At 47.8% G+C, this 27653-nt stretch overlaps 1 protein-coding gene across 1 annotated transcript in view; it reads right to left on the bottom strand.

Moving 5' to 3' along the window:
- Positions 1 to 6132: 6132 nt before the first annotated feature.
- GREB1 (growth regulating estrogen receptor binding 1) overlaps positions 6133 to 27653 on the bottom strand; it is an 85498-nt gene continuing 63977 nt past the window's right edge. Inside the window, exons 22-32 of the mRNA XM_025354066.1 lie at positions 27170 to 27272; positions 22015 to 22173; positions 20224 to 20366; positions 17249 to 17410; positions 15252 to 15456; positions 14318 to 14492; positions 13065 to 13283; positions 12001 to 12136; positions 9682 to 9882; positions 8812 to 8950; positions 6133 to 7313 (exon numbers count right to left, since the gene is read on the bottom strand). Coding sequence (XP_025209851.1) covers positions 7150 to 7313; positions 8812 to 8950; positions 9682 to 9882; positions 12001 to 12136; positions 13065 to 13283; positions 14318 to 14492; positions 15252 to 15456; positions 17249 to 17410; positions 20224 to 20366; positions 22015 to 22173; positions 27170 to 27272 — 1806 coding nt within the window. The 3' untranslated portion in view covers positions 6133 to 7149. The remainder of the gene's footprint in view (positions 7314 to 8811; positions 8951 to 9681; positions 9883 to 12000; positions 12137 to 13064; positions 13284 to 14317; positions 14493 to 15251; positions 15457 to 17248; positions 17411 to 20223; positions 20367 to 22014; positions 22174 to 27169; positions 27273 to 27653) is intronic.

Genomic DNA, 27653 nt, shown 5'->3' with positions numbered 1-27653 from the left:
GAAGCTTCTCCAAGAAGCAGGTTCCGTAGCTCCAAGCAGGTTCTGCCCCATGGCAGGACTGCAAACACCTGCACACAGGTGAGAGTGTCTGGGGACAACCAAGCTGGTCAACCAAGAGGGTAGGGCCTTGAATATCACTGCTGTGATGAGATGATCACGCTAAGCAGGTTTCTCAGCTTCACAGGAAGGCAGCAATGCCTCCGAGTCTCATTGTTTGAGATAGGAAAAAGCAGGCAGAGATGGCATTTTCCCTAGATAGTGGAACCAGCACCATCCTTAACATGGATGAGACAGTTACCCAGTTGAATTCAAGTGCAGACGTTGTGGATTCCAGACCCTCAGGCACAGACCGGCTTCCTGGCATGACTAAAACCAAAAGAATTTTCCTATCCTCCTCCTTCACTCAGATATCATCGAGGGTCTTCTATGGCTTTTGGAAACATTAAACAGTGTACTTTAACATAATTTTGCCTGAGAAAATGCTTTAAGGAATGGCAATTTCCTTGTTTGCTAAATGTTATGAGGGAAAGCCCAGTGCTTTAATAATTGCATGGATTCCTTGAATCACTGGATCTAAAAACCAAGGAACATCAAATAATTATTAACGTGCTAACACAATCTTCAGAGAACCTGGAAGAATCCATTCCAGTGAGCATTCCCAGGCTGCAGCTGCAGAGGGAACCCCAACTCCACCAGGCATCTAGAATATTCCTGGATGAGAAGAAGCTGAATAACAAGTAAGGGAAGATGGGTTGGGACTTTACTTTAAAGAATACATATAATTTCTTTGGATTTTTCATCCAATTTTGCTTTACATTTGATTCTTTTGTGTTTCAATGTCTTTGAACATCAACTGATGAGGGACTTTGATTTTGCCCCCAAAATATATAATAGGAGATGATTAATATTCAAACGTGGGGTGTATTAGCATTTTCATGCTGGTGATAAAGACATACCAGAGACTGGGTAATTTATAAAGAAAAAGAGGTTTAATGGACACACAGTTCCACATGGCTGGGGAGGCCTCACAATCATAGCAGTAGCAAAAGGCACGTCTTACATGGTGGCAGACAAGAGAGAATGAGAACCAAGTGAAAGGGCTTTTCCCTTATAAAACCATCAGATCTCATGAGACTTATTCATGACCACAAGAACAGTATGGGGAAAACCACCCCCATGATTCAATTATCTCCCACCGGGTCCATCCCACGACATGTGGGAATTATGGGAGCTACAATTCAAGATGAGATTTGGGTGGGGACACAGCCAAACCATATCACAGGGACATCTCTATTTTGTTAGCAGATGGTTATTGGAACATGTCTCAGGGCCATCAAGTTGCATAATCCTAGCAGGCATAATTCACATTGCTCATCAAGATAGGTTAAGTGATGCCAACAACAACAACAACAACAAATAACTGTGAAATAAATTGTGCAATGCACTCCATGTTTATTGCAGCACTATTCAAAAAAGCCAAGATTTGGAGCAACCTAAGTGTCTGTGAACAGACGAATGGATAAAGAAAATGGGATACATATACACAAGAGAGTACTATTCAGCCATTAAAAAAAGAAAAAAAAAAAAAAGAATGGGAGGCCAAGGCAAGCGGATCACGAGGTCAGGAGATCCAGATCATCCTGGCCAACATGGTGAAACCCTGTCTCTACTAAAAATAAAAAAATTAGCCAGGCGTGGTGGCGGGCACCTGTAGTCCCAGCTACTTGGGAGGCTGAGGCAGGAGAATGACTTGAACCCAGGAGGCTGAGATTGCAGTGAGCCGAGATCATGCCACTGCACTCCAGCCTGGAGACAGAGCAAGACTCTGTCTCAAAAAAAAAAAAAAAAAAAAAAAAAAAAGAATGAGGTCCTGTCATCTGCAACAACATGGCTGGAACTGGAGGTCATTATGTTAAGTGAAATAAGCCAGGCACAGGACAAACTGAATGTTCTCACTTTTTTGTGGGAGCTAAGAAAATTAAAACAATTAGGCTGGGCGCGGTGGCTCACGCCTGTAATCCCAGCACTTTGGGAGGCCGAGGCGGGCGGATCACGAGGTCAGGAGATCGAGACCATCCTGGCTAACACGGTGAAACCCCGTCTCTACTAAAAATACAAAAAGTTAGCCGGGCGTGGTGGCGGGCGCCTGTAGTCCCAGCTACTGGGAGGCTGAGGCAGGAGAATGGCGTGAAGGTGGAGGTGGAGCTCCACCCGGGAGGTGGAGCTTGCAGTGAGCCGAGATCGCGCCACCGCACTCCAGCCTGGGAGACAAAGTGAGACTCCTTCTCAAAAAAAAAAAGAAAATTAAAACAATTAAACTCATAGAGATAGAGAGTAGAATGATGGTTAGCAAAGGCTGGAAACAGTAGTTGGGGAAAGGGGTGTAGGGATGGGTAATGGGTACAAAAATACAATTAGAATGAATAAGATCTAGTATTTGATAACACAACAGGACGACTATAGTCAATAATTTATTGAACATTTAAAAATAAGAGTATAATGGTTTATAACACATAAACCATTGTTTATGCTTGAGGTGATGGATACCACATTTACCCTGATGTAATTATTATACATTTTATGCCTGTAGCAAAATATCTCATGTGCCCCATAAGTATGTACACCTACTATGTACCCACAAAAGTTAAAAATAAGTAAATTGTATAAGTAGTTAAAAAAAACTCTTCCTTAATGAAAAAAAAGAAACTAGAACCATAATTATTTTTAATGTATTTATTATTCTTAACTGGTTTAGGATTAGTGTTATTTCTGGCCTTGCAGAAGTACAGGTGTCTATATTTTCCAATTCTCTGGAAGTTTTATTTTATGGTGGTAAAATATATACCAAAAAATTTATTATTGACATTTAGCATATTCACAACGTTGTGTAACAATCACTACTCTCTAGTTCCAGACCATTTTCTGATTTCCTGGAATGATTTGTGTAACACAGAATTCTCTCTCCTTTGAAGGTAACTTTATATCCAACACGTTACTATGCCCATCAAATTTCATTTCTATTGGGCTCCTTCCTCTGTTTCTGAGAGAGATGGAGTGGTCTCCATTTATGACTACAGAATTTATGCATTCTTCTCATATATATATATATTTTTTATAGAGGTGGGGTCTTGCCATGTTGCCCAGGCTAGTCTCTAACTCCTGAGCTCAGGCAATCCTCCCACCTCGGCCTCCCAAAGTGTTGGGATTACAGACATTGAGCCACCATGCCTGGCCCTCTTCTCATATTTCTAACAGTTCTCACTTTATATATTTCATAGCATGTGGGCATGTCTACAGAAGTTTGTGATCAAAATATTAAATTCTATTCGGATTAGCTCTCTCAACTCAATCTGAGCACCTCCATCTATTATTCGGTAAATTTAATCAACTTATATTTGACTATTGATGTATTTTGATGTTTGTCCCCTCCAAATCTCATGTTGAAATGTGATCCCCAATGTTGGAGGTGGGGCCTGGTAGGAGGTGTTTAGGTCATGGGGGGCAGATTCCATGGTGCTTACATTGCTTGGTGCTGTCCTCAGGATGAGTGGGTTCTCCCTCTGAGTTCACGCGAGATCCGGTTGTTTAAAAGTGTGTGGCACCTCCCCACCTCTCTCCTGCTCTTGCTCTCACAATGTGATGTGTCTGCTCCCCTCCGCCTTCCACCATGATTGGAAGCTTCCTGAAGCCTTCACCAGGAGCAGATGCCAGCACCATGCTTCCTATACAGCCTGCAGAACCATGAGCGAATAAACCTCTTACAATTACCCAGTCTCAGATGCTCCTTTATAGTAACACACAAATGGACACATACACCTGCCATCTAATTTTGTTTCTTATTTGCCAAGATTCCCTGTTGTTCTCCCCATCCCCAACTGTTCATTCCTTATGTTTGATTTCATTGATGTGGTCATTGCTGTCTTCCCTTTAATGTTTTGGACATTGGACATCCTTTCTTTTCTCCCAGTGGTCATCCGAAATGCTTAACATGCATATTTAAATGTTCCTTTTCTACCAGCATATTAATCAGTGCTGACCCAGTAAATCAAAAATTTCAGCTCAACTTCACTATTTTCTTAGTTTCTCCATCACTGATCACTCCCACCCCTGCTCCCATGTTGAGATCATTGAGGGCACGAAAGATTCATTCATTCACTGAGCGGGCACTCGATGAGCACATACTGGGCAAATTCCAAGCTCTGGGCATGCAGCACTGAATGTGTCTTACAGGATTCCTACCTTCACAGAAGGAGACAAAAATAGAAAAATGTATTCAATGTTAGTCGTTCCCCAATATGGGACGGCCTCGTTGGGAAGGTGACTTGAGAGTGGCAAGGGAACATCAGACTGTGGGAGGGTCCAAGGGGCATAGAGGGATGAGGGGCAGCAGGCCTGAGTGGGCACTTGCCTGGCAGGGTCCAGGGAGCTGATGGGCAGTGAGCAAGCGGGCCATTGACCTTGGCCATGGCCACATGCTTAACCCAGGTCAGTGGAGTATGGGAAGTGTGGTGGGAAGGGCTGCAGGGAATCAAACAGGCTCGCTGCTCCAAACCACTTCCCTGGTAATCATCCAGACAAATGCCCCAGCTCCCTTCTGCCCTTTGCAGCCACCATGAAGCTCAGAGTTCCCCCAAACTATCTTCCCTTGGTGGCAGGCTTCTCTGCACATTCTGAGCTGGTTTCCTCCATATTTGTTCTGCTGCACGTCCAATGCAGTCTGCCTTTTTATCCTCAGGAATTCTGCAACATGTTAATATACTCCACCTTTCCAGCTTTATTCTTATTTCTTTTCCGAAACTATCCATTTTAAGCAGGTAGTCCTCAAAGATAACTAGCCACACTACCTTCTCTCAAAACAATGCTATGAATACTCACCAACAAAACAATACATGCATTATAAGTTTTATTTATAAGACTGGAACAGACAAGAATATTAGTTGGAGGGTTTTTTCCAATTTAAATTAACTAATAAAGTGGGAAGAATGACACAAAAGCTGCTATTTACAAAAGACAAGTATGATTAAAGAAGGTCAGTTTTTATTCCAAAATAGGAATAATGAGATATACAAAGTGATCATTTTATAAACACTGATCTAAATATTTAATACTCGTGGACTTTTTTTCTTAGGAAAAAAAGATTGACATCAACTCTTCGGCATCATCTTTTACAATCATTTATTCTTGGATTGTTATCCATTAGAGTGCTTATAAATGTCTGGGATAGATGTGTAAATGCATTCTGAGGCCAGGCGCCTGTAATCCCAGCACTTTGGGAGGCTGAGGTGGGCAGATCACCTGAGGCCAGGAGCTCGACACCAGCCTGGCCAACATGGCGAAACCCCGTCTCTAATAAAAAAACAAAACAAAACAAAACAAAAACAAAAATTAGCTGGGCATGGTGGTGGGTGCCCATAATCCCAGCTACTCGGGAGTCTGAGGCTGCAGAATCACTTGAACCCAGGAGGCAGAGGTTGCAGTGAGCCGAGATCGCACCATTGCATTCCAGCCTGGGCAGCAAGAGTGAAACTCCGTCTCAAAAAAAAAAGAAAAAAAAAAGAATGCATTCTGATGATTACCTTGAACTGTCTTTAAACTTTTCCTTCAAGTTATGTGCCACTTCAAAACCAGTGTGGCATTGAGGGTAGGAGAGTGGGAGAAGGAACTGGACTGCAAAGTCCAGAGATCAGAACTTTGAACTGTGCTTCTAGCTCTTTCCAGCAGTGAGACCTTGAAAAGGTACTCTTTGCATCTCAACCTTCTCATCTTTCAAAGGGGAAGAGTAATTGCAATCACACAAGAAAGGATTGAACAAGATGAACAAGATGATCACTGTCCAGGTGCCTGGGCAATGGGTGGCCTCTCAACTGCGGCTTTAAAAACCATTCTGGGCCGGGCACAGTGGTTCACGCCTGTAATCCCAGCACTTTGGGAGGCCGAGGCAGGCAGATCACAAGATAAGGAGATCGAGACCATCCTGGCTAACACGGTGAAACCCCATCTCTACTAAAAAATACAAAAAATTAGCTAGGCATGGTGGCGGGCACCTGTAGTCCCAGCTACTTGGGAGGCTGAGGCAGGAGACTGGTGTGAATCCAGGAGGCGGAGTTTGCAGTGAGCCGAGATCACCACTGCGAAGGGGTGAGCCCTAAGAAATCCATCTCCCTGCCTCCTCTCTTCTGTTCCCACCTCCTCTCTAGTCACGCGAGATTCTTCCCTGAGGAACCAAACATCAGTAAGAGAAAATGAGCTACTTCAGGAACTGAAAACTAAACTCTAGTAAATTACAGTCATAAGTCTAGTTCTCATCAACTATTTTATATATCACTTTGGTTGTTTTCATTGTTTTTTGGTTGTTTTCATTGTTTGTTTCAAGTAAGCAATGTGGTCCTTTCTCCTTTGTAAGGCAAATTTTTGGTCAACCTCTGTTAGCCTCATTTCCTCCTCCCCAATCCCCCCCCAGAAAACCCTTTTAGTTTTAAAGAAAGCTTCTTTGCATTTTTGCCCTTTCTGAGAGGTAGGGTATTTACCCTACATTATTTTAATAGGATCATATTTGCTCTGAAGTAAATCAATTTGTTTAACTTTATTAAATTTGATGCCTTTGGGCTAGCCTCTGAAACAGCAAACTTATAGGCAATTAAATAATTCTTATTAAAACGATCTACTTATTTTTTCTTGTCTCCAGCCTTTACAGTTAAAATGTTCCTTTGGAATATTGCTTTGTAGGAGGTTACAGGGGAACCTACTTGGCTGAAATCCCATCTACTGAAACACTGGCACTGCTACAAAATAACCCAAGATTCTTTAGAACTAAGAGAAAAAAATCAGGTTTGTCCATGGAAGCACACGAATGTCAGGACAGGAAGCAAATATTTGTTCCTCGTGAAACAGGCTTTAAAACAGCCGTGGGCAATGGGCTGGCCCAGAACTTGGGAGTCTCAAGTTTTCATTCCCACCCACTGTGGAGTCTTTTCCTGGCTCCCAGGACCACAGCCTCAGGGGCCCACGTGTACTATGAGGGGCTGCGCTGCAGACAGTCCCTGGGGTCCATTCCAGTCAAACACCCCACAGTTCCAGGCCTCCCTTTAGCCTCAACAGCATGAGGGCTGTGAGCACTCATCTCTTCCAGAAAACTCGCCGCTGTCTTCCTCAGATGTGTCGTCCGGTCAGAAAGAAGAGCGGCCGGTCTTCCCTGGCATTGGCGGTCTGGAACTCATCGCGCAGCCGGAACTGCCACTCATCCTCGAGCTCCAGACGGACAACCGTCTGACGCAGTGAGCTCCGGTCCTGACAGATGACACACAAGGTCGCACCTGTGTGGACAACGGCAGAGGTGCGGGAAGGAAAAAGGTGAGTTTATCCAGATGAAAGCGTTTGCCTGGATTCTACTTGCAATGGCAAGACAGGGCGCTGCTGGGAAGGGCAGAGGCGGCTCCAAGTCAGCCTCTTGCTTCTTTCAGGATGATGTGCAATCTTAGCAAGACAGGAGTGTGGCTGGGATGGGCAGGTGTGCGGGGGAGAAAACACGGAGGCAGAAGGAAAGCTGAGCAGGGACTGAACTGAGGTGCGGAGAGGAAGGAGAGAGGCTGGTCGAATTGCAAACCAAGCATCCTCAGCCCCAGCCGGTAGCTCACATACCCCACCCTTCCTACTCCACCTTACAGCTTCATCCCCCTCTTCTGCCACCCATCCAGGCCTGGGACAGCCCCCACTGTCCCATGTGCCGACCACAGGAATTCTCCTTCCTCTCAACTCCCAGCACATGGCGACACGTCAACCCAGTCTCCTCCATGCTTTCCCTGTCTGCTCCCTCCCCACCTTCGTGTCCAGTCCTCCCTTTAGATGAAATGTTTCCCAAGGCAGAGACTGCTGTAGAAACCTCCTGATCTTTCCCAAGGCCTTAGATGCTGCTGGTGTTCACTCAGTGCCTGCTAGAGAGGAAGGTCAGAGCCAAGGGCCACCAAGGAGAGCGAAGGTCAACTAGGGATCTGAGCAGGACTGGAAATGCAGACTGGAAATCGTGTTTTCAAGTCATGCAGAACAAGTGCTTGTCATTCTCAACCAAGCTGGCGCAGACAGGAGGAAGGCTAGCGTAAAAGCCAAGGTAGTGTGGGACCTCCCAGGACGAGGAGGAAGACTTGTCTACCAGGGGGAAGAGTGTCAGCAACGACTGGGACACTGATGTGAAGGATTTGGGCTGGAAAAGAACACAGATGGCTGGTGCGGTGGCTCATGCCAGTAATCCCAACACTTTGGGAGGCCAAGGTGGACAGATCACCTGAGGTCGGGAGGTCAAGACCAGCCTGGCCAAGATGGCAAAACCCTGTCTCTACTAAAAATAAAAAAATTAGCCGGGCATGGTGGCAGATGCCCGTAATCCCAGATACTTGGGAGGCTGAGGCACGAGAATCACTTGAACCCGGGAGGCAGAAGTTGCAGTGAGCCAAGATTGCACCACTGCACTCCAGCCAAGGCAACAGAGTGAGACTCCATCTCAAAAAAAAAAAAGAAAGAAAGAAAGAAAGAAAGAAAGACAAGAAACACAAAGGCTAAAAAAATGTCTGCAATTCATCTAAAAGAAAGGGGGATGTGTTTTGCCTCTATCCAAACAGGTATAGGGAAAAGAGAGCCCCCGGAGATCAAATCCCAGCTCTCTTGCACGTTCCTGGGCGGCTGAGGCAGTCACTTCCCTCTCTGATCCTCGGTTTACCCATGGGCAAATAAGGACTAGGACCAAAGGTCCCCTCCTCAGGGTACCCAGTGACTACAGCCATTGAAGACAAGGTGCAGGGTTAAGAGTACAAAAGTTACCTTTCAGAAAATGAAACTTTTTCAAAAAGCTAGCTCCCACAAAAGAGTCACAGAGGTACAGCAGCAGTCCGCTGAACAGCAAGTCCGAGCAGCTGATGTTTAAAGAGTGGGGCCTGGAGCTCACATAGCAAACAGAAATCTGAAAAAGAAGAAATCTAAGAGAGAGCACCGTTTTCTATGAAATGCTCAGTAATATCTGCATCTAGTAAATACCAACTGCTTGGTCCAGCTCAAGATTTTTGGGGGGCCAGAGACAATATTTTCATGTTATTTCCAAATCTGTATCTGAAAAATCAATTCTGGAAGTTTTATCCAGATTTATCTAGTCATGAGTTCATCTGAGAATCAGAATATTTAGGCGGGATGCAGTGGCTCACACCTGTAACGCCAGCATTTTGGGAGGCCGAGGTGGGTGGATCACCTGAGGTCAGGAGTTGGAGACCAGCCTGGCCAACATGGTGAAACCCCATCTCTACTAAAAATACAAAAATTAGCCAGGCATGGTGGCACATGCCTGTAATCTCAGCTACTTGGGAGGCTGAGGCAGGAGAATCACTTGAACTTGGGAGGCCAAGACTGCAGTGAGCTGAGATTGTGCCATTGCACTCCAGCCTGGGCGAGAAGAGTGAAACTCCATCTCAAAAAAAAAAAAAAAAAATGTTTGGGCATCAGAAGTGGGCTGGCTTCCTATCTTCTTATTTCCGGGCAAAGCATCTCAGCTCTCTCAGCTGAATGGCAAAAGCTATAAAGTGGGGTCAACCCCGAGACGAAGGAGTTGAGGACTTAGGATTCAGAGTCCCAGATTCCAGTCCATCGGTTCTAGAGATTTCTCTGAATTAGGGATTCGACAGCACCTCCTCTGAAAGTCACCTGAGATCCCAGGTTAAGGTAACAGTCGACAGACAGCACTGGGTGGTCATGGTTCTTCAGGGAGAGCGGGAAGAAGTGGTGGCTGTGGTGCTGCAGGAACTTCTCCAGCAGGAGCTGGGCGGGCGCCGCGAGGAAGGTGTGCTTGCTGTCCGGGGCACAGATGTACTGGGCCGGCACGACCGCCGCGGAGTTATCGGACACCTGCACGGGAAGGGGGAGTGTCAGGCCACTACTGCCCTGAGGAGCGAGGACCTTCCCACGGCTTCTGGGCGGCACGGGGTGGCCCAGAATGGAAGCTTGTGTCGCTCAGGGGAATGAACTGAGAACACATACTTCAAGAATAAACTTATCTGTTGAGAAAGATTAGGTTTTACTCAAGGGAAATATGCAAGAGACATGTTCAAATGAACCAACCCAATCAGTAAGAATTATAGACACTGATCATTCCATGCAGGAAACCGACTTTCCGGTCTAGAGAAAACAAGAGTACCCACAGGCCTGGGGGATGCAGGCCTCTGGGAGTGGCCAGCTCCCCACCAGAGATCCTGTCCCGGTCCCGCCCAGCCCCGGGGCTCTTCCCACCCACAGCTGGCATCCGAGCCACAGGCTCTTGCTCCATCACCAACACGTTTACATCAGACTCTCACTGGCTTCCCTCCTGTGAGTCCTAGAGAAAAGTCTGGAACTTTCCCATAGCTGGGAAGCCTTGCCTACTTCTGCAGCTCCTCCCCGCCACCCTCCTCCCCTTCCTCCATACTGACCTCACTCCTACCCTTCTGCACCTTCACCCACTGGAGGCATCCTGTCCCTGTCCCTGCCTCTGTCCCTGCCTCTGCCCGTGCCCCTGCCCCTGCCTCTGTCCCTGCCCATGTCCCTGCCCCTGCCTCTGTCCCCGCCTCTGTCCCTGCCCATGTCCCTGCCCCTGCCTCTGTCCCTGCCCATGTCCCTGCCCCTGCCTCTGTCCCTGCCTCTGTCCCCACCCCGCCCCTGCCTGGATATGTGGCTCACTCTCTTCCTCCAGGTCTCTGCTTTAATGTCACTTCCCCGGGAACTCCCACAGACTCAGGTCTCCCCGAGACACACAGTTCACTTTTGTGGTGCTTCTCCCGATGGTCCTTAACTAGCCACGTGTCTGACATCTGCCCCGGCTGCTGGGCTGTGTACTCCTGAGCATGGGGATTGGCTGCTCAGTAAGTATTTAATGAATAAATGAAAACAATGCAGTGATTTCACTCACGTGAAAGATTATAAGACATGACTAGCTTTCTTATGTATAACCAATATGCAATCAAATGTAATAGAAAATTAAGATTATGTTCAAATAATAAAGATAAAATATCTAAGAGTTTAAAAATGACACTGAAGGACATAAAAGGAAAGTTCGTTTTAAAGGCACGTCTGGCCCTTTGATGGAGACATGGTGAAGGTGTCTGTTTTCCCTGATTAAACAACAAACCTCACACAATTTTAAGATCTCAGTGATGGTGTAAGTGGGGGCCTTTTATTTAAAGGTCTTGTTACTTTGCAAGAGAAATGAGGAGAGGCCCCGCACTGCTGGAAAAGGCGCAGTACCTGCCTCTGGGGGTCAGTGAAGATGGAGCTGGTGTCCCAACTCAGACCCAGCCCACCTCAGCGTAGCTAACTCTGTGAACTCAGCAGTTTACAGAGATGAGGAGGGAAAGAGGCTGGGAAAGGCAGCTGGTGGCATTAGGGCAGGATCATGACAGACAGAAGTGACAGAGAAAGGGGCTCTGGCCCATAGGACTGGGGAGAGCTTCAGGCAGAGACACACCTGCTGCATTGCTTCCTGGAAGACACAGAGCTATCAAGACTTGCTGTGATTGTACATCTTAATTCCCCAGGCCTGCTTAGCTGGAACACACGGAATCACACCAGGTCCCTCCCCACCCCGAGGCTTCCCAGTGGACACATAGTGTGACTATGGGGCCAGCCTGCAGAGCCATTCAAATAGTTATGCAACCAGGCACCATCCCAGGGGCCCAAGGAAGAGCGTGGCCTGAGACCTCACCCAGCTGGGGCGGGTGAGAACACACAGGAAGGCTTGGTTGGAGCCTTGCCCCCAGCAGAAGCTTGCGGGATACTGGTTAATATATCAGAGGTAGAAGAGAGACCCCACGGAGCCTGTCATTTCCCAGGGCTCAATGCCAATTAAAAACCTTTACTGACCCCACCCAGTAGGGCCCCGCCCCACGCGCTTGAAAGAGACACGGCCTCCCCCGATTGCTCCTACCCTCAGTGTGCGTGCCAGGGCGGCCCAGGCGGTGGACACAGAGGCCTGCCCAGCAGCGAGGAGCTCACCTTGGACGTGATGTGGAAGGACCTGTGGCCGCCCACCACGATCTGCTTCTTCATCACGCTGAAGCGGTTGAACCGGCAGAGCAGGAGGCCGGCGCTGTGCACCCGCAGGTTGAAGTCTACATCATCACACAGGAACCTACCCAGGGCCAGAGGAGGGGTGGGTCTGATGGGGCACGGCTCACACCCTCCGTCACTGCCCCCAGCACCTAGCGTGTGGGTCCCCGTCGTAGGGGGCTATGAAGGTGGAGTGGGCTTCATTCTTGCCTCAAAACCTTCCTTACTCTAGGGGAAACGTAAGGCAAAACAGACAAGGAAAATCCACAGGACAAACAGGGCCATCTCTGCACGGGAAAGGCAGTGTATACCTCACGCTTCAGCCACACAAGGACTGCCCAGTGGTGACCAGAGGCCAAGGGCCAAGTGCACGTGAGAAACGTTACCAACACGACCTCGCGCATCGGTGAAAAAGAAAGCAACAAAAAACCTCCGAGGGTAAAAACATGAGCTGCGTTTTACAGCTGAGAAGAATAGGGCTCGGAGGTGAGTGGCCTGCCTGTGCTGCAAACATGATACACAGCAGAACCCGGGTTCCCAGAGGCCCAGTCAGCCTGGCTCCAAAACCCACCCTCTTCCAGCAGCTGACGCAGGCTGTGGCCCAGTGCCCGGTGCAGACAGGCCCTCCATGGACACTGAGCAATTGAATCCTCTGGAGATGGGAGCACTTCTGTGACTAGATATGTACAGAAACCTACGGAAATTATCATTTTCTTCCGTGCTAAAGCTCCTAAAAAGCAATGTATTGGGAGGATGAATCAAAAAGGCAAGAAAAACAAAACACACAGTCCAATGTAACTCACTCAGTAAAGCATCATGAGAATTGGTGAATGAAGCTGAATGATCTGCGAATACTCAAAATTATTCAGCACTAAAAAAACTGGGACAACGGAGAGCAAGGCCAGGCCAGTGCTCACCGCCAGGACGCCTCTGCAGCCCGAGGCTGCCCTCACTCAGGACTCTGCGCCCCCAGGGCCGCCGCCTCCTCCGCCCCGGGTGCAGGCGCTCACCGGTTCCGGTTGTACTGCACGTTCTGGGTCAGGTCCACGTTCAGGATGATGAAGTCGTGCACGTGGCAGCGGGAGAAGGGCTCTCGCACCTCGCTGGCCCGGGTCTTGCTGGACCACTTCCGCAGGCCCAGCAGGGCGTAGTGCGTGATGTTGGGGGCAGCCTCAATGTGCTGCATGATGTGCTTCAAAGACACGTTCCTTTCCGACCAGGAGAACTCCCTGCTCGAAGGAGGGAGAGTGAGCCCCTAGGCTGACACCAAGCAGCAGCGAGGCCCTTGGGACCAGGCAGTGTGGTACCGGCTCTGAGACTGCCGTGAACACCTGCACAGGCCGGTACCCTGCACAGGCCCCCAGGGGCCAGGCACCCTGCTGGGTGCTTCCCACGGGCACTCATTTCTTCTATGTGCTGAACACATTTGCAGACCATAATTTAGTCAATTCTCACAACAACCCCATGGCATAGGTATTAATCGCAGATGAGGAAACTAGAACCCAAAATGATTTAGCCATTTGCTTAAAGTCACACAGCAAATACAAATAAAGCTAGGAGTCAGCAGTCAGGCTAGCGAGGAGGGGTGGGGCTGGGGGCAGCAGGAAGGGAGTTTCTCGGGGGCAGCAATGTCCCTTTCTTAATATCGGAGTTGGTTAAATGAATGTGCTCAGCTTGGGAAAAGTTCTGTATATGTATTATACTTTCCTTTTTGTCTATATATTAAATGGATAGTGTGATTTTCTGTATTATACTTCAATAACAATTTTTTTTTTTTTGAGACAGAGTCTCGCTGTGTTACCCAGGCTGGAGTGCGGAGGCACCATCTCCACTCACTGCAAGCTCCGCCTCCCGGGTTCATACCATTCTCCTGCCTCAGCCTCCCGAGTAGCTGGGACTACAGGTGCCCGCCACCACGCCTGGCTAATTTTTTTGTACTTTCAGTAGAGACAGGGTTTCACTGTGTTAGCCAGGATGGTCTCGATCTCCTGACCTTGTGATCCACCCGCCTCTGCCTCCCAAAGTGCTGGGATTACAGGCATGAGCCACCACACCTGGCCCAAAGACAATTTTTTAAAATTAAAAGCAACCCAGGCTTGGCACGTGAGCTCACTTTTACCACACCCAGGGCTCTGGGAACCACACCCACCCCTTCCACTATGAGAGGCCCTCCGGTCTTCAGGGCTGGGCGCATTCCCCATACAGAGAGCGCACACTCGTTGGTCATCCTTCGTAGGGTGGCAGTGCTGTCAGGCCACCTCACCTGCTTCTCTCCCCAGCAGAGTCGACATCCACCACGTTCCACATCACGCAGGAGTCATCAGAGATCACGATGAAAGGCCAGATGTCCTGCGGCTTGATCCCCAGCTCCTCCTGCCGGTTCCGCTCAAGCTCCAGGTTATGGTACGACAGCTCCTTGATGAGGAAATGGGCGGCACCTACAGTGGGCGAAGCAACTGGACTCAGGGCTGTCTCACACCCACACCCACAGCAGGCAGACCCCAGGCAGACCTGCCGCCAAGGCCGCCCAGACAAGCCAGCTCCGACCTTCCTGACATGCATCACCTGTCACAGAACACGGCCCACGGGCTAGGGAGAGAAAACTACAGGGAGGAAAACACTCCTCTCCAGGTGGAACACACATTTGCTTTCTTATGCTTTCTTCTCTAACCATTGAAAATATCAATTTGGCCAGGCGCAGTGGCTCACGTCTATAATCCCAGCACTTTGGGAGGCCAAGGCAGGCAGATCACCTGAGGTCACGAGTTTGAGACCAGCTTAGCCAATGTGGTGAAACCCCGTCTCTACAAAAATACAAAAGTTAGCTGGGAGTCATGGTTGGTGTCTGTAATGCCAGCTACTCGGGCAGCTGAGGTGGGAGAATAGCTTGAACCCATAAGACGGAGGTTGCAATGAGCCGAGATCATACCATTGCACTCCAGCCTGGGCGACAGAGCAAGATTCCATCTCAAAAAAAAAAAAAAAGAACGAAAGACAGAAAATATCCATTAAATGGATAACCAAACACTGGGGCCAGGGGGAAGACTGCATAAAAAAGTCAAACAAAATGAAAATAGCTTTAAAAGTCCAAAAGTAAAAGGCTTGATGTCACATGTTTAACTTTCGTCTCTAGAATACTCTCTCAAGTGTTCGTTCACAGGAGTTTGACTGAGTAGATGATGTTAAAGGACACTCACCAACTCCAGCGCTGTTGAAGATACTGGGGAGCACCAGCATGATGTGGTTGGGCCAGTATTTCTTATAAATCGCCATCTCGTATTCCTTGACGACCAGCACATGCAAATGGCTGGCACCATCCATTGCATGGTACAGATTAAAGAGCCCATGTTCGTGACGGCCAGTGGTTGGAGTGAATGTTGGACTTTTTATATATTCATGGCTCTGCAAAGTACAGGTATCATGAGGTAGAGTGTTTGTAAATGTGGCCACAATTAGTCCCTTGACATGACTTTGCAGCATTTTCCATCACAGAATGATGACCATTTCCATACTGCTGGAATTTTCAGCCTTGTGACTTGCTTTTCCCAGTGAAAGGCAGGAAAAATGGCCTTGTGCCAGTCCTGGGCATAGCCTCAAGATGACTTACATGTTCCACTCCCCTCAGAACTCTCCTATGCACAAGCCCGGGCTAGCCTGCTGGACGATGAGAGACCACTTGGAGGAGAGCTGAACAGCCTAGCTGAGGCCACCAGCCAGCCCGCAGACAACCTGCTGGCTCACTGTCAACACGAGTGAGTGAGTACAACCGAGCCCAGAAAACCACCTGGCTGAAGCAAGCCCAACCTGCTAGCCCACAGATCCCAAAGCTAATGCTTATTTGGGAATGGTGTGTTAGGCAACAGAAACTAACTGGCATATAGCGATTAACCAAATTCATTACCCTCTCATATTAGAATCTAATGTTATGCCCAGAGTACTCATTATTCATGCATGCCTTGCATTTTCCATACACTATGAACACACAACACCCCTAATCGCTGCCCCATAGAGCTTAGCTATCCACTCGGGTTGTTATATCTTTTATGTAAATAACTGTTTTCTTCAACTCCTTCCTTAACAATAAGTTCATCTGGCAGAGGTAGGCCCTCTGCTCCCTCTGAATTCCTCAAAGCACCTGCCAAACACTGTGAAGCACTGGTGCTCACGGCCAGCTCCGCCAGGAAGGCTGGAAGGTGAGTGGAGTGGTGGAGAAACCCCAGCTCTCATATTTCATCCATGGAATTTCACCGCAACACCCAACCCCAGCCCGTGGGTTAGGAGGTACCTTACAATGAAGGCCTGTTGGGTACATTACAAATATTTTCATTGCTTAATAACAGGCTGCTGGGTCTGAAAGGCCAGGTGCAACTGCACAGGTGCCTGGCACTCTGGAGAAGGAAAAGCAGCTTCTCCACATGGCCTGCCTTGAGTGGGGCTGGGTAAGGAGCAGCCAGCTGACTCTGAGATGATCAGGTGAGCACTGTCAAACCAAAAGCTCTACAAGGAGCATCTCTGTAAGAATGGTCAGAGACAATGGAACATTCAGAACAATCTCTTCAAAAGATAAAAGGAAATGTGTCTTTTAGAGAGACACACTGAGATATCTATATCTACAGGTATAAATATCTATAGATAGATGACATGATTTGAGGTCTGGGATTTACTTCCAAACAAAACAGGAAGGAAGAAGAGGAGAGAGGGACGGATGAAACAGGGCTGGCCATGAGTTAGCAATTGCTGGAGTTGGTAATGGGTTCTAGAGGATTCACTGTACTGTTCTACCTAAGCCTACGCGAAATGTTACCTGGCAGAGCATTCAAGAAAAGATGGAGCAGATGAACATCTACCCAGCTCCTGTTATCTTCCAGGCACGGAGCTAGGGCCTTTCATCAGTTATTCCAAATAGTTTTCACCACAAGCTTTTGCAAGTTACTACTGTTCAACACTACAATGAGGAAATCAAGGCTTGCAGATACTAAGTGACATGTTCAAATACACAACTAGTAAATGGTAGAGCAAGGCTGAGGCTTGAATTGGAGTGACTCCAGAGCCTGTGTGCGACACCAGCCTCCTCCAAGTTCAGTCCCTGTATCGGTGCCTGCACTCCCTCATCAGGCAGCTCTGTCTCTAGTCCCCCGCTCAGTCCCCACTTGAAGCCACTTGGATCTGCCCCACTAGGTCTCTGAGCCAGTACCTTGTCTGTCACGAGGGGCAGTCGCATGCTCTCCAGCTGGCCTCCAGGTTGGCTGAAGACAAAGTGGTGCTCCTTGGACTTGGGGATGATGAAGTGCAGCTGGATCTCCTCTCCTAGCATGGAGTAAGAGAAGGCAAAGGCGTGCAGGGTGGACTCATACAGCTGGGGTGTGGGGGAAAGGACAGAGCTTGCCGTCAGAGTTCGGCCTGCTTTCTGGAAGACCCCAGGCCCACCCTGCTGTGACAATGTGCAGTTCACGGTCACCTCTTCCCTACAGCACAAGAAACCCACAGGGTGACTCCAGTGAAAAGTATAGACACCCAGGTCTGTTGACAGGTCAAGCACACCTGAGACCACACAGCCACGGCGAGAGCCTGCTCCCATCCTCAGTCCGCATGGGGCCCCACCCCGCTGTGCCGCGCAGGCAGCAAGCTTTTTGGTTCCCGTGGCTTTGAACTAGAGCCCTGTTCTGGGTCACCAACTAAAGCATTCATGCTACAGAGCTCATTTGTAATTCTAATACGTGTATTTTTCCATCACAGTTACATGCAATCGCATATTAACACTAGCTGCATATGCCTGGACACTCCCATAACACTTCTCGCCTGGCACCGTTCTGTCCTGTGTGCTGCCATTAACAATCCTACAAAGCAGTACTGTCATCATCCCCATTTTACAGATGTGGAAACTGACATTCAGAGACCTTGGACTCACTCCTGTCACCAAGTCTGGCTGTGCCCTTAGTCACCTCCTCCAGCCTCCATTTCCCAGGAGCCTCACACCCCACATCTGCGCACGTGCTGCTCTGGGTGTGACTTCCAGCCCAGCTTTGCCCTCAGCTTGAACATCCTCTTAGGACCCCACCGACTCACAGCCCTCCCTACTGACATCCCCTCCTAGCTTGTGTTCTGCATGCATCCCAGGGTCCCCAGGGGAGGAGGCGGACGAGCACACACTGCTTTAATCTCTGCCATGGCTCTGCTAGACCCACAGAGCTCTTTCTTTGGGAGCAGAGATGAGGGACAAAGGGATTTTGACTGGGGGAGGCAGTTAAGGAGGACACACTGAGGCAGTTTCATAAAAAAGGTCAAGGGAGTCTTGGAAAAGAAAACAGAATGAGCAGGTGCGGGCCACATGGAGACGGCAGCCAGTGGGTCACACAGCCTCTGCACCAGCACCAGCTGGTTTCAAGCCCCCTCAGCGTCCCAGGCCTCCTCGTCTTCCACTGTGGCCCCCAGACCTGCACACCCCTGAGAACACAGGCCAGGCGCAGCCCAGCCGGCTGCCTCTCCTCCTCCTCTGTGCTCTGGTGTCTGTTGATGCAGCCCGAGGTCCTGACGGCACCACCCACTCCCGACACTGACAGGGATGACTGGGGACTGACACCCTTCAGTCCCTTTCAGTTCCCTACATTTCAAAATCAAGGACGTGTTTTCACATATGCTTTTGTTTGCCTTGAAAGAAAAACTACATCTCCAAGAAACAAAATGTTAGGAGAGTTTATCTGGAACAAATGGGATTACTGATTATTTTGACCCTCAAAAAATTGCTCATATGTTCTTTCTTTCATCTACAGTACAATTGCATACTCAAAGTGCTGCGTCCCCGGCAGCCAAGCTCAAAGCCAGGCAGACAGAGGCTGTTTCCCTCTGCAAAAGGGATGGAAAGAGAGGCCAGTGCTCTTGCCTCAGGCCTTTCTGAAAGCAGCCCAAGACATCAGCTGCCCTACACGCCTCTGCTCCCCAGCCAGGCATCTGACTAGCTCCCGCCAACTCTGGTCCTCTCCCTCCACCCCTCTGTCCCTTGCTTGGGTCTGAAATGAAAAGAAATACTCCATTTAAAATAAATCCTCTTCCCTGTTTATAAATAACCAGCCTCCCAGGCACTCCACACACCTCTATGGGACTAAGAGACCAGTCTAAACACAGCTCTGCCCACACTGGGCTGCACTTGGAGTTCCTGCTGAAAGAGTCCTCGTTCCTCTCCACGGTGCCCACCAGGCGTTTTGTGGTCTGGCCTCTGCCTACCCTCCGAGTTTCGTGGCTGAGTGTACCCACCCCAAAGTCTGGGTTCCAGAAACACCCAACCCACATCACTTCCCATCCCCCGGAAACCCCACCTCCCCTCTCCCACACGTGCTGTCCCTCTCCCTTCATCTTATTAATTCTTGGCCCCTTGGCAAATTCTTATTAATTCTTCCAAATCTTCTCTCTTCTGCTCCCCACCCAAACAGGATCCTCATTTATAAAACAGGGACAATGAAATTTTAGTGTGAAATAAATAGGACACTAGACAGGACAGTTCCCATCCAGTGCACCGTGAGTGGCCAGCAGGGCTTCAGGTGACCCACCAGAGCCTGAGGCAGCCAGAGCCCTGGGTCAGGAGCCTTATCCATTTCTATGTGTCCAGGATAAATATTTTCTATTGCATAAAAGGTTGGGAGAGATTGATATATAAAAAGTGCCTAGGCACATTATCTAGCATGCAGTAGGTGCTCAATAAATGCAAATTCCTCCTCTTATCAATGGATTTCTGTGCTTCAACCATAGTACTCTTTTTGCCTGCTTCACATCATTACGTTTTGCTTATGTGCACATCTCCCTCCTAGACTGAGTGTGGAGGATGGGGACAGAGTTGATTCAGCTCTGCACCCCCAGTACCTGGTACAGAATAAGTACCTGGTGAGCATCTGCTGCATTGGACTAACTTCTGAAATCACTGGGACCTAAAGATGATGACCACTTCCACGGCTAGGTAACTTGGCCACTGATAAACACACAACCCCAGGAGAACCATGGTGCTCTAGTTCCAGCAATAATTCCACAGACAATTGAAGGGAACAGAGGATGCAAATAGACCAGGAATCCAGGGCTTCCAGAACTCTCTATCTCCTACTCTGGAATGAAAGCGTGAGAGAGCAGGGGAATGGATGTGGGCCAAGGTGAAACGCCTGGTGGGGAGCTGCTAGGGCCTACCTGGTAGCGGGGGTGGAAGCCCATGTACTGGTGGCACTGCTCGCAGTGGTGGTAAGTGTTGTATGCTGCGTACTTGGACAGTCTCATCCGCGCCGTCTGACGCCGCACATAAAGGTCCTCCGGCTTCCGGGACATCCCTCTGTCTGCACCAAATTCCCCAGGATTAAAAAGCAGCAGGGAGCAAAGCAAATATTATCCCCTGCCTGCTCAAACAGAAACCAAAATGCTCAAAATGCCCAGACGACAGGATTCTGTTCTGTTGGGGAGGACTGCCTCTCACCTCCCTGGGCCCTGATGTGACAGCTGGTCAAAGGAGACAATGAAGGACCACAAAAGTGTCAGTGGAATAAACTAATTAAGGCACTGTCCATATCATGTCTTACTGTAGACTAAAAACATTTCATCAGCACCTATGTAAAGATCCACTATACAATTTAAATCGATTGCCAACTTAACATGCCAGCACTGAATGCAGATGAACTGTCCCTTGTTTTTCTTTTTTTGTTTGGTTTTTGGAGACAAGGTCTTGCTCTGTCACTCAGGCTGGAGTACAGTGGCATGATCTCAGCTCACTGCAACCTCCGCCTCGCAGGTTCAAGTGATTCTCCTGCCTCAGCCTCCTGAGTAGCTGGGATTACAGGTGCATGCCACCACACCTGGCTAAGTTTTGCATTTTTTGTAGAGATGGGGTTTTGCCATGTTGGCCAGGCTGGTCTCGAACTCCTGACCTCAGGTGATCCGTCCACCTCAGCCTCCCAAAGTGCTGAGATTACAGGCGTGAGCCACCACATCTGGCCCCGGCTTGTTTTTCAAATGACCTGGCCGATTAAGATTTTAACACTCTGCCTTCATTAGAGACTGGCCTACAAGAAGGATCCTTGGTGCAAGGGATCTATTCTGATAGCAAAGATGATAAAGTTGTTGGTTTAAAATGGAGTCTCGTGGGTCACTGATATGGTTTGTCTGTGTCCCCACCCAAATCTATCTTGAATTGTAGCTCCCATAATTCTTACATGTTGTGGGAGGGACCTGATGGGAGATAACTGAATCATGGGGGCAGTTTCCCTAATACTGCCCTCATGGTACAGAGTAAGTCTCACAAGATGTGATGGTTTTATAAGGGGTTTCCCCTTTTGCTGGGCTCTCATTCTCTCTTGCCTGCTGCTATGTAAGACGTGCCTTGCGCTTTCCACCATGATTGTGAAGCCTCCTCAGCCACATGGAACTGTAAGTCCATTAACCCTCTTTTTCTTTATAAATTACCCAGTCTCAGGTATGTCTGTCAGCAGCAGTGTGAAATGGACAATACAGTCATTTCCTTTCTCATGGCATTTACCAAATCTTTCTAATCTAAGTTTATAATCACGCTGGCCCCGGTACACTGCAGTGTCAGCACACCACAGATGTTGGGGATCCCTAAGGGGGAGGGAAAAATCAAGACATCGGGGGAGGAGAGGTGAACACGTGTACCCATTTTGACAATTCCAAATTAGTAAGTAAACATACACATCTTTTATCTTATATTAACCAGAGTCTTCAGAATATTCCAATAGTGACAAATCAGCAAGGGTGTCATCATCATCACTTAGCACTTCCTGAGCAACACTCTTCAATTCACAGGTTCCCATTCCTCCCTTCCTCATACAGGGAGGTGGTGACCTCAGTTCTGTACTACGTATGGCAGGTTAATTCATCACCACCTGATTTTATGCCTAACAAAATCCAGCTCGTCCCTTCAAGAGGCTGTGCCCATACACTTTGGAAGGTGAAACGAGAGATTCAAAGTCTGACCTTCACTCTTTATACTCTGATAGTGTGAACAAATCAGGCTGGCATCTTCATACTTCGGGTCATGAATGATGTAGTCAAAGGGCAACTTCTTGAACAGCTCCAGGTCTGGCCAGGGGTCGCTAAGCTGGAGATAATGCCAGTCAGATTCTTCTCTGAGGTCTGCAAGATTGGTAGAAACATAGATGTGACAAAATAGGAAGTGAAAACGATTTACAGTCATGCGTCGCTGAACAACACAGAATACGTTCTGAGAAATGTGACATCAGGCGATTCTGTCACTGTGCTAACATCCTAGAGTGCACTTACACACCTACACGGCACAGCCTGCTACACACTAGGATATGTGGTGTAGCCTACTGGTCTTGGGCTACAAACCTCTGAGCATGGGTGTCCAATCTTTTGGATTCCCTGGGCCACATTGGAAGAATTGTCTTGGGCCACACATAAAATACACTAACACCAATGATAGCTGTTGAGCTTAAAAAAAAAAATTGCAAAAAGAAATCTCATAATGTTTTCAGAAAGTTTACAAATGTATGTTGAACCACATTCAAAGCTGTCCTAGGCCACATGCAGCCCGTGGGTTGGACAAGCTTGCTATATAGCACGTTATGGCACTAAATACTGCAGGTAATTGTAACACAATGTGAAGCATTTGTGTATCTTGGCCAGGCGCGGTGGCTCATGCCTGTAATCCCAGTACTTTGGGAGGTCGAGGCAGGTGGATCACCTAGGCTCAGGAGTTTGAGACCAGTCTGGCCAACATGGTGAAACCCCGTATTTACTAAAAATACAAAAATCAGCCAGACATGGTGGTGGGTGTCTGTAATTCCAGCTACTCAGGAGGCTAAGGCAGGAGAATCACTCGAACTCAGGAGGCAGAGGTTGCAGTGAGCCCAGATCTCGCCATTGCACTCCAGCCTGGGTGACAAGAGCAAAAATCCACCTCAAAAAAAAAAAAGAAAAAAGAGAATTTGTGTATCTAAACATAGAAAAGGCATAGGGAAAATATGGTATAAAAAATGTAAAAGGGTGCACTATACCGGGCACCCATTATGCCCGGGGCTTGCAGGACTGGCACTTGTTCCGGGTGAGTCAGTGAGTAAGCGGTGAGCAAATGTGAAGGCCTAGGACATGGCCGTGCATTACTGGAGACTTTACACTCTCCTCTTAGGATACACTCGATTTATAAATGATATTTTTCTTTCTTCAATAATAAGTTAACCGTAGCTTACTATAATTTTTTTTTAGTTATACTTTAAGTTCTAGGGTACATGTGCACACATGCAGGTTTCTTACATATGTATACATGTGCCATGTTGGTGTGCTGCACCCATTAACTCGTCATTTACATTAGGTATATCTCCTAATGCTATCCTTCCCCCATACCCCCTCCCCACAATAGGTCCCGATGTGTGATGTTCCCCTTCCTGTATCCAAGTGTTCTCATTGTTCAATTCCCACCTATGAGTGAGAACATGCAGTGTTTGGTTTTCTGTTCTTGCGATAGTTTGCTGAGAATGATGGTTTCCAGCTGCATTCATGTCCCCACAAAGGACACGAACTCATCCTTTTTTTATGGCTGCATAGTATTCCATGGTGTATATGTGCCACATTTTCTTAATCCAGTCTGTCACTGATGGACATTTGGGTTGGTTCCAAGTCTTTGCTATTGTGAATAGTGCCACAATAAACATACGTGTGCATGTGTCTTTATAGCAGCATGATTTATAATCCTTTGGGTATATACCCAGCAATGAGATGGCTGGGTCAAAAGGTATTTCTAGTTCTAGATCCTTGAGGAATCGCCACACTATTTTCCACAATGATTGAACTAGTTTACAGTCCCACCAACAGTGTAAAAGTGTTCCTATTTTTCCACATCCTCTCCAGCACCTGTTGTTTCCTGATTTTTTAATGATTGCCATTCTAACTGGTGTGAGATGGTATTTCATTGTGGTTTTGATAACTTTTTTACTTTATAACCTTTTTAACTCTTTGACTCTTTTGTAATAACACTTAGCTTAAAACAAATACATTGTACAACTGATCAAAAATGTCTTCTTTCTTGATATTCTCATTCTATGAGCTTAATATTTTAATTTTTCTACTTTTGTTTTTATTGTTGTTGTCATTTTTCTTGAGACAGAGTCTCGCTATGTCACCCAGGCTGGAGTACAGTGGCACCATCTCGGCTCACTGCAGCCTCCACCTCCCGGGTTCAAGCGACTCTCCTGTCTCAGGCTTTGGAGTAGCTGAAATTACAGGTGCGTGCTAACACATCCGGCTAATTTTTGTACCTTTAGTAGAGATGGGGTTTCACCATGTTCGCCAGGTTGGTCTCAAACTCCCAGCCTTGCCCCACTAGAAGGTCTTTAGGGGCAGTAACATTCATGGAGCTGTCATCTCCTATGAGAACAATGCCTTCTTCTGAAGTCTCTCCTGAAGGACCTGCCCAAGGCTGTTCTACAGTTAACTGCTTTTTAATAAGTAGGAGTAGAGTACCATAAAAGTATGGTAAATACATAAACCAGTAACAGCTGCTTGTAATTATCAAGTGCTATGTACTGTACATAATTGTATGTGCTAGACTTTTGACAGTACTGGCAGTGCAGGTTTATTTACACCAGAATCGCTACAAACACTTGAGGAATGCCTCTTGCCACAGCATTCCGATGACTACGATATCACTAGGTGATAGGAATTTTTCAGTTACCCTAGAATCTCATGGGACCAGTGTCACAGATGCAGTCTGTTGACCAAAACATCATTACGTGGTGCACGACTACATTTTAAATGTGCACAAAGGATGATGCTTGGAGTGCAATTGTTATTGAGTCCGTGGGCTGCTGGGACACCCCATTGTATCTGCAAGGCTCCTGACACATATTCCATTTTCAGGATTGTTCTAATGAGGCAAGAACGTGGATTCAGAGCTATCTCCATCCAGAGGAACAGCCTTGTGATGTTTGCTGTGAGAATGGCTTTGCTCTCCTGTCCTAAGTCTGACTTCCACTCCGGCCAGAGTCCTGACCCAGAGGACCTCAGCCCTGTGCTTCACTCCAGCCCATCTCCCCAGGTGACCACACTGGTGGCCAAAGCCAGCAAAACCTGCATAGCTTCCTTTCTTGCCTCTATCTAAATGCTCCCCAGCCAATATGGCTCAGCTCCTGTCACTCCACCTGTAGAAAGGCTCTTGGAGTGCTCCAGCCCAGGGCCTTCTCCCTTCTGGTGCCAACAACACTCGTAGTCCAAACCAGTTTTCCATTTGCCATGTCTCATCTCACATGGTGATCATTGTAGTCTATGGTGCTTACTAAATGTCTGTCAGCTAAAAGGTAGAAAAATCTAGTTGGGCCAACTCAAATTATAAAACATGTTGATTATATTAAATACATGTCCTACTATAGTGCACACATGCGCAGAGTGCATGTCCATAGGAAGGCAGGGGAGAAATGCCTATGAATATTTAATAGGTTTTGGTCAAGCATGGTGGCTCACACCTGTAATCCCAGAACTTTGGGAGGCTGAGGTGGGTGGATCAGTTGAGGTCAGGAGTTCGAGACGAGCCCGGTCAACATGGTGAAACCCTGTCTATACTGAAAATACAAAAATTAGCCGGGCATGGTGGCACATGCCTATAATTCCAGCTACTCCAGAGGCTGAGACAAGAGAATCACTTGAACCTGGGAGGTGGAGGTTGCAGTGAGCCGAGATGGTACCACTGCACTTCAGCCTGGGCAACAGAGCTAGACTCTGCCTTTAAAAAAAAAAAAAAAAAGGTCTTGGTGTTCTGTGTGTGTCACATTTAATCCCTATAAAACCCTATAAAACAGAAATTATCCCTATTCAACGAAAGAGATAAGATTTAAAGAATGGGCTTTATCATTGAACAAACTGGGTTCAGATTCTGTCTTTATCACTGGTATGTCCAAGAAAGAAAGGAGACAAATTCAGCAGGGCTGCAGACTTCATCTGAAATGTGGTTCCAAACTGTGGGGAAACCTTAGAAAACTCAGAGCCAGGCTGAAGAGCCTCTCCTTTCCTGGGAGGGAAGGCCGAGGGCTGGACGGGTTTCCTTGGCTCCAGATTTTCTCCAAATCAAAACTGAAGCACAGTTGACAGCACCGCACCAAGTGCCCTTCAGCACCGGTGCAGCTGGCTGGCAAGCTCTCCACAACACAGACAGGACTATCTGACAAGCTCGCTCTCCCAGCACAGCAGACTCATTGACCAGACCAAGTTTATGAGCCCCTGGGAGGAGTGATGATGAGGAAACAGGGGAGGTTATTTTATACGAGCTCAAAAAGAAGCTGATCTTTTTTTTTTTGAGATGGAGTCTCCCTCTGTCGCCCAGGCTGGAGTGCAGTGGCGCGATCTCAGCTCAGTGCAAGCTCCGCCTCCCGGGTTCACGCCATTCTCCTGCCTCAGCCTCCCGAGTAGCTGGGACTACAGCCGCCCGCCACCACACCCGACTAATTTTTTTGTATTTTTAGTAGAGACAGGGTTTCACCGTGTTAGCCAGGATGGTCTCGATCTCCTGACCTCATGATCTGCCCGCCTCGGCCTCCCAGAGTGCTGGGATTACAGGCGTGAGCCACCGCAGCAGGCCAAGAAGCTGATCTTAATCAGGGTAAACTCTGTTCTGGAAACGAGAACAGGATTTCCCCCACATTTCCCGTATTTCTATTGTGCCCCAAGACACTGACCTCCCTGCCCAGCTGCCTGAGCAGGAAACCTCCCCTGAGAGGTAAGTCTGCTTTGCAGAGGCAGCAGTCAAATCTAATTCCATCCAGCCCTGCCACTACTCAGCTGGGCTCCCAGGCATGTGATTTATGAGGAGAATGGAACATCTACCTCACACTGGGCCTAGGAAATTAACATGGTAACTTATGCAAAGTATCAAGTTCAGCACTCCACATGCAGAAGGTACTCAGTAAACAGTCATCTACTAATCGTAATCGTATCCCTACAGCAAAGGCCTGATACTGAGAAAAATGACTACAAGATAAATAGCACCCCCTATAAGGTCCTTGGGATGAGTCTGATCATGAATCTGAGAATTCCATCTAGAAAGTGAAATATAAAATTAAAGTCACTTGAGAAAGTGATGCAGGTGGTTCCAAGCCCACGTATCCCCAAACAGATAACTCACTGATATTGATCTCCTCCTCGTCATAGACATCCACTTCCGTGAGCCGAACAAGCATCCTGGACAGGACACTGAGGAACTGCAGGTAGGCGCCTGTCTTCCCGATCTGTAAAGGTATGGGAGTTAAAACCCCCAGTGAGGAAGCCCTATCCATGTGCCAGGCACCGGCTGAACACCTGGCATGGCTCCTGCCATCTGCCTCACTTGAAGATCCTGTCTTTAAAATGAGAGCCCCGTGGATGCAAAGATATTTGAAGGGAACAAGCATGGCAGGTGGACAAATGGACTCCCATGAGCATGAGGCCTTCCTGCTTAAATATCATCGCAAATGCATCTCTAGATTTTAACCAGTCGCATTTTTCAGCTGTTAGAAATAGAATTTTATCATAAGCCGAAGAAAGCTGCTTCCAAAAAATAGGATACTATGAAACATAATGTCTTATGAATCTTGCAAATTGCTTGTCTTAATCCATATATCTGTACAAGA

This window comes from Theropithecus gelada, chromosome 13 (genome assembly GCF_003255815.1).
Source record: "Theropithecus gelada isolate Dixy chromosome 13, Tgel_1.0, whole genome shotgun sequence".
Classification (NCBI taxonomy): Eukaryota; Metazoa; Chordata; class Mammalia; order Primates; family Cercopithecidae; genus Theropithecus; species Theropithecus gelada.
This window is presented reverse-complemented; position numbering and strand designations above follow the sequence as displayed.